Source organism: Populus euphratica, unplaced genomic scaffold (assembly GCF_000495115.2).
Source record: "Populus euphratica unplaced genomic scaffold, PopEup_1.0 scaffold294.1, whole genome shotgun sequence".
Classification (NCBI taxonomy): domain Eukaryota; kingdom Viridiplantae; phylum Streptophyta; class Magnoliopsida; order Malpighiales; family Salicaceae; genus Populus; species Populus euphratica.
The window spans coordinates 87,759-97,550 of NW_011500176.1; the positions used below are offsets into that span (position 1 = coordinate 87,759).

The 9,792-nt window shown below is 29.9% G+C and overlaps 1 protein-coding gene across 3 annotated transcripts in view; it reads left to right on the forward strand.

The window, feature by feature from the left end:
- The first annotated feature begins 7,742 nt into the window (after nt 1-7,742).
- LOC105111437 (uncharacterized) overlaps nt 7,743-9,792 on the forward strand; it is a 5,691-nt gene continuing 3,641 nt past the window's right edge. Inside the window, exons 1-2 of one of the 3 annotated variants that reach the window (XM_011006783.1) lie at nt 7,743-8,132; nt 9,219-9,626. In XM_011006783.1, coding sequence (XP_011005085.1) covers nt 8,076-8,132; nt 9,219-9,626 — 465 coding nt within the window. In that variant the 5' untranslated portion in view covers nt 7,743-8,075. The remainder of the gene's footprint in view (nt 8,133-9,218; nt 9,627-9,792) is intronic. The other 2 variants (XM_011006781.1, XM_011006782.1) reach the window with 2 other exon arrangements.

The window sequence follows — 9,792 nt, forward strand, 5'->3', positions numbered from 1 at the left end:
CTAAGTTTGGCCATCTCCTTGTCCTTTCAATTTCAGTTCTTAAATTCTTCAATCAATCCTTTTATTTATGTGATAGGCCTGCATTTAAAATAAACATTTATCATAAATTAGAGGTATCTTATAATATTAGATATATTATTATAAAACATTAAGGAGTTATTGATACTTCAAGTGCAAAATGATGACATGAAACCTTGATAAAAAAATATATATTTTTAAGTACTAATCAAGTAACCAGCTAATAAAACTTGTGAGGTATACACGAACCGCTAATGTGTGCTAGGCAGTTGGCCAGATTCAACCCAATCCCTGTATTTAGGCCTAACCCGGCCCATTTTAAAAAAAAATCAAAAATATTTTTTTTAGAATTTTTACCATTTTTCTGCATATTTTATGTAATTTTGATTAATATCGAGCAATATTTTTATGCTGTAAAAATACAAATTCGATATTAAAATACCCGACTTTCATCAAAACTTTCAAAAATACAAAAAAAAATTAAAAAAAATATTTTGACGCCAAATTAAAAAAAATATTTTTACGCATACGACCAAGTATCTTGAAGCTAAAAACTCATATTGTATTTTTCATACACTAAAAAAAATATTTTAGCATGCATTTTAGTTTTAATAACCAATTTATTAAAGTTAAGAGAACATTGGCTAAAATTTCAAAAACAGCAAAAATTTTATTTTGCTTGTCGCTTAGTATCCGGGGTATGACATTACACATAATGCATATTCTAGATATTTAATTCATTTTTTGGATAATAGAATGGTTAGTTTTAACCACATTTTAAGATAAGAACCTCCTTATTAAGGAGGGCTTGTCTTGAACCTTAGACATGACCAACAATTAAAAATTATAAAACAAGACTTTAGATTTGATTAAATAAAACAATGTAGCCTACCTTAGGTATGGCGTATTTGGAGTACTAATACCTTTCATTTACGCAACCAGTCTTCGTACCCGATCTCTGAGACTAGTTAGGATTCCTAGTAACTAGAATACTAGGTAGCGATTCTCATTCTGATTGTTCACTGATAAGAGACACAAGAATTCCTTGTCTCTTCATATTTTGCTAGAAATACACCATATCCATTTTTATTTTTTCTAGATGGTGAACGATCACCGCGACGCTACATACGTGCGATAATTATTATAGCTTATACTAAGATATGGAGAATGAATTGAAAAGAAATGAAAATTTTATGTTTAAATTGTAATGAAAATTTTGTTTATGCCTTAAATTACAAACATTGGAACTTTGTAAGAATTATAGAATTTTTGTGTTATGTTGAATAATGGTTTGACGAAGAAAGGTTAAAGAAAATGAATATGTTTCTTTGAGAGAGTTTTAATTATTTCCAAGTAAGATGTGAAATGGACTAATTAATTGATTAGGGTGTCATGTTTAATGATGTTATAAGACATGTGAAAGAGAGATACTTCTTTTGAATGGTAAGGAAAACGAATGAAAATACTTGGTTGCATGTTAGAAACCTTAGATTTGAAATTGGATATATTCGTCACTTAAGTTATTGATGAGTTTAGGAATTTAAAATGATATAATTTGGAATACACTTCTTCACAAACGTTGTATTTAAGGATGTTATCTTTCAAATGAAACTAACCTCGATTTATTTGAAGTTATAAAACTTCATATATGGACTATAATATGAAAGGAGGTTAGGTAGGAACCTTCTTAAATAGTTTTACACATTGTGATAACTATTAGTTTTAGGTGTGTTAATGCTAGAAATGGGTTTTATTTCCTTCAAAAAAAAAGTTATGGTTGAGTATATTAGCTTTCAGAAGAAACAACCCACGCCCAAAACTGAATTTTATAACTTCAAGTGTAATCAAAATAGCAACCAATGTTCTAGAGGATTAAGTAAAAACGTCTAGAGTAATCAACTCTAAAAATCTTGTCTTCAATAAAAGACTTAAATGATAGAGGTTTTGAGAGTGGAATTTTTATTATAAGATAACTTATTATTGATGATTAAGTTGCAAGTGAACTTATGTTGAATTATTAAATAGGGAATGATATGTATACTTGTTGATATACGAGAGGTTGTTAGAGCATGATCCCAAATCAGAGAGACAAGACCTGCGAGCAACAGGTAGGAGACTAGCTCCTCTATTATAAACATGTTAGAGCTATTAATAATAATTATGTTTAGTTTTCATAAAATTAGATATATTTAGTTGTATCAGATGTGAGATGAATATTAGGAAGGAATATGAATCTGATTAGTACTCGATGTAGTACTAGAGATATCAATTTGATTTGATGAATAGAATATGACATTAACTAGTACTTGGTGTAGTCTTATAGATGTCAATTTAATTAATGACAGGGATATAAAATTGACTAGTACTTACTTTAGTATTGGAGGCATTAATTTAATTAATTATCGTGAATATAAAATTGACTAGTACTCAGAATAGTTCTAGAGGCATCAATTTGATTTAATGATCGGGAATATAAAATTGACTAACATTTGGTGTAGTAGTAGAGGCTTCAATTTGATTTGATGACCAGAAATTTGAAATTGGCTAGTATTCACTATAGTACTAATTTAATTGATTATTAGGATATGAATTGATTCTAGTGAAAAGAAAATGATGGTTTAATAATGATCATCTATGTGTAAATTAAGTAAAATATTTTCTTATATTGTCATAACATATTTTAGTTATTATTAATTGTTATAAACTAAATTGTTTACAGGATCTTCACAAGCTCCTGATGTGCAATAGATCACTTTTGTAGTTTGTTAAATAGTTATTAAAGTTATAATTAAAAAAAACATAAACTTTTTTTGTGATTTTGAGTATGCTTTTTTGGTATGTAAGTGAATTTTAATATTAGTATACATGTATCAACTAAATTTATTAAACTATGACTTTAGAAATTCTTAAATCATTCCTTCTTTTTCCTTACGATTACAAATGCATGAGATTCAAACTATGATTATTTTATCTTATAAGTATTGTTTAGTTATCATGTGATGAATAGAAAATTACATGTGTTGCCATTGAAAAAGGATTGATTATTAGGGCACCCTTGAGTGAGATAATAAATATTAATCTAGTAAATGAGGGGTTACGGGTGTCTGTGGTGGAGTACAAAATAGAAGTAGTTTTATTACCTTTGAAATTGTATGGTTTTGGCATGATATAGGAATGGACTGGTCGGGTGTCTATTGGGCTCAAATTAAGTGTTTTGCTAAGACAATTGCTCTTCAAGGTTTAGATGTAGAAGGGTAGTAGTGTTCAGGAAAGAAAAAAAAGTATAATTTTAATTGTAATTAATATTTTTTAGTGTTTTTAAATATTTTAATATATTAATATTAAAAATAATTTTAAAAATATTTAAAAATATATTTTTAAATAAAAATTACTTTAAACAACAACCCCAAACACATTTTCAAAAACCAACTTAACCAATACGTGACGGACCATGTTCTGGAAGGTGTTTTAAATAACAACCACGACCACGTTTTCAAATACGTGACGGACCATGTTCTGGAAGGTGTGGGTTGCATTCATGCATAAGTAATTGAACCATGTTCGATCTTTTGGGTTTTACCCTACCCATTCAAGCTCAACCACTCGTTCGGCTACTTGTGATGGCTCGGACCTTCCCAGGGCCTGTGCTTGTTTATTGCTCCAATCCATCGAGTAAAGGAGGGAATCTACTCGCCGGGGGAAACCATTGGATCATAATCGACAAAGGTGTGAAAGAAGGAATAAATTAGCTGGCTTTGGTACCAAACTAAAAGGTGGCGGCAATTCTACAAGACCCTTTGTTTGATTTGGACAGCTATCACATGGCACACAGTTTCTTTTCTTGATATATTTTCTTGTACAAGAAAACTAGTTATTTATCTCGGCGATGCCGCAAGTTTTTTATTATTATTATTATTATTGTTTTTATAATTAAAATATATATTTGTAAGAGAAAAAAAATGATTTAAATCCCTAAGAAAATTCATTTTTTTCAGAGGGATTATTCGTGTATTTATTTTGATTTGTATATATTTTTTCATTAGTATCATGTTTTTTTAATAAATATTTTTGATGAAAACATGTTCTATAATTAGAAGCACAGGTTTTTAAAAAAAAACTTACCATGAAGTTATAATAAAAGATGTCAAAATAATGCCTGAAAAAAATTAATTAATGTTATAAATTATGTGAAAAATTCATTAGCAATAATTAAAAAATTCATTTTATGATGCATTATTAAATTTTTTTTGCATATTTGCCATATAATAATTAACAATATAACTAGAAAAACCATGAAAAATCCAAAAAAATAATTTCAAATATTTCAATTAGAGTGAATTTTATTCAAAATCTAAATAAGAAAGGGAAGAAAATAAAAAAAAGGCAACATAACAAGGCCTTAAAGGATAGGCTAGGCTCGCTTGCCTAATTCAATATATACAAGACCAAGCTCGTGTACTTGGCCTTTGTTATTTTATTTATATGTTTGGCCTTTGTTATTTTATTTGTTTTAGAGTAGATAACACATCATTTATATTGGTAAATAGTGCATCTTTTACTATTTTGTATTTCAGCTACCTTCAATGATTGGAAAAATCAAGGTCTAAGTTTTTTATCCTAAAAAATGAATTTCCAACCTTTTCACTTGAAAATCCATAATAATTTCATAAAAATCATATTAAAATGATTTCTAACTTCAAAACATCCTTCAAATCAGTAAAAGAATTGAAAGAACAAAATTTCATGAACCTTAATCTACTTTTCCATCAAGATAAAAGTTTTAAACCACTCTAAGCTCACAAGCCTTGCTCAACATAAATAAGATTAGGCTTTCAAGGGCATGCAAAGCCAAGCTCATGGGGGTCTACAAACTCATACCTATGTGTCTAGCTTTTTTTAAGGCAGGCCGCATGTCATCCATACTAGCAGACAATATGTTGTCTCCTTGTTCATATTTCAATCATTTTTTATGACTGAAAAATCTAGTTTCAAGTTTTGTTATGCGAACCTCATGGATATATTAATCCAAAAACTCACAATGAAGTAAATGACAAACTCAAAAGGCTAAAAATCATATTTGAGAAAAGGCATTGACCCAAAGATCCATAGATATTGTAATTGACTTGGATCCATTGATTATAAAGAATCAAGAACTTGTAGTATAAGAAGAACATCACAAAGTCAATTATACTTTGATAAGTTGTTCAATAATGAAAAAAAAAGGTGTTACACCAAGTAAAACACTAATATCATTCAAATTCAAAGTCTACCAAAATTTGCAGTAAAAAAAACTTTATATAGGTCCATATATAATAACTCTAATAAATCTATTTTAGGTTGTAAACCAAAAGCCCAAACTAAGATTAATAAATCTTAAAAACTAATAAAAGAACAACAAAAACCTAAATAATAATGTAGTTCAACATAATTATATTAAATCAGCTTAAAAATAGTATCTTCCTTGTATAAAATCTTCTTATAGTCGAAATTAATATCCTAATAGAGATAAGAATATGTTTTCGCCATTAATATCTTGAATAAGCTAGGAAAGCATTTGTTTTAATTGTTGAAATAATTCCCTTTAAATTGTTGCCTTTGACTCTCCTTACAATAAAAGAAAATAGTGTTGGCTTGTCTCTTATAAGTGGTCACTCATTACTTGCCTTGTAGATTAGGGAGTCCTTGCAAAACATGGAAAAATAACAAGAAAGGTGTTCCATTGTTGTCGCCGCTTCATATTCTTTATCTAGCATGGAATTCAAAATTGTGAACCTCGTGATCATGTGGTCATGCAACGCACAATGAAATTGACTAAAATTGAAAAAGTTAAAGAATTAAATTTGATAAGAGTGTGATATAATAAAAACTTATCTCAAAACACCAACACTATTGGAATAAGAACCTTTAATCCTATGAATATTAATTTGCAAATGAGAAGTACAAGGAAGAATGTCACAAAATCAATTATATTTTGATAAGTGATTGTTCTTTGGTTAAAAAGAAAAAGAAAATAATATTGCATCATGCAAAACATAAATTTATTCAAAACATCATGGTTGAAAGCTAAAACCCTAAGTGCAATCTAAATAAACATTAAACATATTTATAATACGTGAAAAACATATTAATTCTAAAAAAATAAATGAGTTATAAATAAAATAGTAAAAAGAATCCTAAATTAACTAGAAAATTAATATAAATCTCACACAGTAACTTCTAGACCTTATCGCAAGGCTTTCTTGATGTTGGATTGATATAAAATTTTAATACGATATAAAATAGGATCTTTTAAAAAATATATGCTTGTTAGTGTAAAACTGTGCCATAGAAGAAATCAGCTCAATAATCCTTATAAGAAAAGAATTTTGAAACATTAAAGGGATTCTTACCGCGCTCTGCATATTAAAGATCCTTATAGAACTACAAAAAAATCTTAAAATTATTTGTTAAATATCCTATCATTATGAGGAAAAAAATCATCTTCAAATGAAAAATCCATAAGTCAAAAGGCAACAAATAATAAAATACTTATTGCATCTTCTGACCTATATCGCGATGCCTTGTAAAACTCTGATTGACTTGATATTTTAACCTAGTGCATAAAGATATGTCTAAAAACTCCTGGTTAAGTTTCAATCTTATCTAGCGATTGGAATGAGAGTTATGCTTGACAGCATAAACTAGATATTAGATACAATTAGGCTAAAATTTGAATTTTCTTATTCAATCCTTTCTTAGATCGTATCAGTCAATTCACTATCTTTTTCTAGGCATACTCTCTTTTTAAGTTTTATTCTATCCCCATACACTTGTTTAGGTTTAGAGCTGCAAGAATTAAATATTTATTATCCTTTACAAATGAGTACTTGTTATTGAATTTGTCATGCATAGCCTTTTGATCAAATTGTTATGACCTACCCGGTAACAAATGACTCGTATGCATAGAAACAATATCACATAACACCTCGTTACAATATTTTCTAATAAAGACACAACTAAAATCTATTAAATCATTTTCACCTCATAATCATTCAATCACTGTAATTTATATGAAATAAGATATTTTATAGTATGTAAATTTAATTTATCTATCAGATCAATACTAGCTATGTTAATGCAACTCCTATTATCTATGATCACACTACATACCTCATTCGAACCTAACATCTCAAATGGAAAATGTTTTCTCATTGCCTTCCAAATAAACCACCTTAACTCGTACATTCAATGCTCATCTAACCACAAACACTCCCATAACTAAATGCTCAACATCATTATTACTTGCATTTTAAGTGCTAGCATCTTTTTTTAATACATTCACCTTCAATTATAAAACTCCTTTTAAATTTTTATAACTATAGTTTACTTATTTGGATATTACAAAATGACATGACTTATTCTAAACAACCAAAACATTTTATATTATAATTACTAAATATAAAAATAAAATATATTCACCTAGTAAAATTCAGTTGAACAACTAAACCCAATTTAGGTGAAGACAACTTAACACTGAGGAATTTTTGAAAACAAAAAAAAAAAAAGGGTACCATTTTAATAAAAATGAAATTGCATGATCCAAGTCATGTTTTATTAAGCTCCGGGCCCATTTTGGCAACTATTCACCCGCGGTGGATGGAAAGAAGAAAATAAAGAAAATAAATATACAAGAGGATTGTGATTCGTGTACGAGCGAGTAGCAAAAGACTGAAAAGGATGAGAGTAGTGTGAAGATTGGTCTCCAATGCGGGAAAGAGGAAGGAACAGACAAACGACTCTCGTCTTCTTCTTCGTAGCCATCAGAACAGAGGAATGTTTCTTCTCCATTAATTCTTTTTTCTAACAATACAATCACTTGGAAACACCAACTGTCTCTCTCTCTCTCTCTCTCTTACATATATGTTCCTTGATTCTCTCTTTCTCAGTCTTTGTAGGTGGGTATTTTTTATCCTGTCACCATATTTATGGTTTTAATTTACTACTGTTATTGTTTTTTAATATCCCTTTGAGATTCTTCCACAATCTTTTTGAGAGATTTGTCGATTAGAAAAACAGTAATGCAAGCAACTCAGGCAGTACTCAACAATGAAGTTGCTGAAGGTTCTCCAGTAGAGGTTGGTTGGTCCTGATTAAATCTTCCATCTTTTTTATCTAGATGATATACACTTTGTCTTCTTTTTTTAAATTATAGTTATCTTTAAAGTGAATTTCTTTGCTTTGCTTTGCTTAAACGAAAATAAAGGGAGGTCTTAAAAATCTTTATATTATCTTTACTGCTGATCTCTTTCTTTTTATGGGGTTGACAAGGTTAGCTGCTGAGATTTATTTGATTTTTTGTATAATTATTGGTTGGTTTATCAGATATTTCTTTTTTAGAATTGAAAACCGTTATTTTGATAGATTTTTATTCCATGATTAGTTAGAACATCATGTATAGAATTACAACCTATTACATTTCATTAGGGTATAAGGTTATTTTGGATAAATTGTGGTGTAATTTAGTTATTGCTTTTGGGTTTAGCCTCATTCCCTTATTGAAGGCAGGGGGTAAAGCATTTGGAGTAATATTCGTGTTTCTGGGTAATGAGAACAGTTATTTCAGGTTTATTGTTATTAAGGTTTTGATATATATAAAGCTCTCGTGCATGTCATTCTATCAGAAGCTGAATAGATCCTTTGCTGGTGATGAAATGCCAGTGAGACAGTGATACTTAGTATTATTTCTCCAGTTATTCTGAACAGTTTTCAATACAATTTACTGCTTACAATTTTTTGACAATGGATATTATGATGAAAACATTTGCTTTTTGCTTGTTGGCATTTTAGAGATAGTGCTTCTAGTTGTGACTAGTGAGGTTTTAAGATGACACTTGCCCTTATAAAGGAAATGCTTAAAGATAACCTAATTTTGAAAGCTGTTTAAAATTTGCCTATTCCTCCCCCACTCCTTATAGACTAAACAAAACCTAAAACTCATTCCAAGAAAGCCTGATATCTAAGAAGCTGTGAATTTCCTCAAGGACCTATGACCAAGTCTGTAATACTAAGAAAAACTGTGTGTTCGTGTCTGTTCCATCTGGTGATTGCAATGTCTGCATATCATTGTAATAGATATGTCTCATATTCTGCTTTGGTTTGACATGTTTTCTGGAAGCTTGTAAATCAAATGACTAGGATCTAATAAGTCCACCTCCTTGTAGGCTGAGTCCAAAATTGTGGAACCCTCAAATGAAGTCTCAAATCCAGAACCAAGTGGAAGGCGCTCAGATCTTTCACTTCAAATTCCTCCTAGACCTGTAGGTTTTGGCACTAGCCGTAGTGGAAAAGGTTTACTCCACTCTCAAAATTCATATAAAGGCAGTTCACCAGGAGGCTTCTTGCGGACTCTCAGCTTGAAGAAAAAAGCTGCTGCTTCTGATGGTGAGAGGAGCTCTCTCCTTGCTGCAGACTACAAAACAGCTCCAGATAGTCCTATTATGGCCAGCTTCAAGTCAGCATTTTCTTGGGACAGATGCACATCTCTTCCTGTTACACCTGCAGCAAACTTGTCCCCTTCTGTTTCCATGCCTGCTTCAGCAAGAATGCCTGGTGAATCTCATAAAATAAAAGTAAGCTATATTTGGTTTTTGCTGCTGCCTGGTTTATGAACTCCAATTTAAATTCAAATCCTTTAGATTTTATGAGAGATGATCTAAGTAATTCCCTGGGCAAAGTAATTGTTGGTTCAAGATAAATAGTTATAATTTTTGGAATATGATCCCCCCCCCCCCCCCC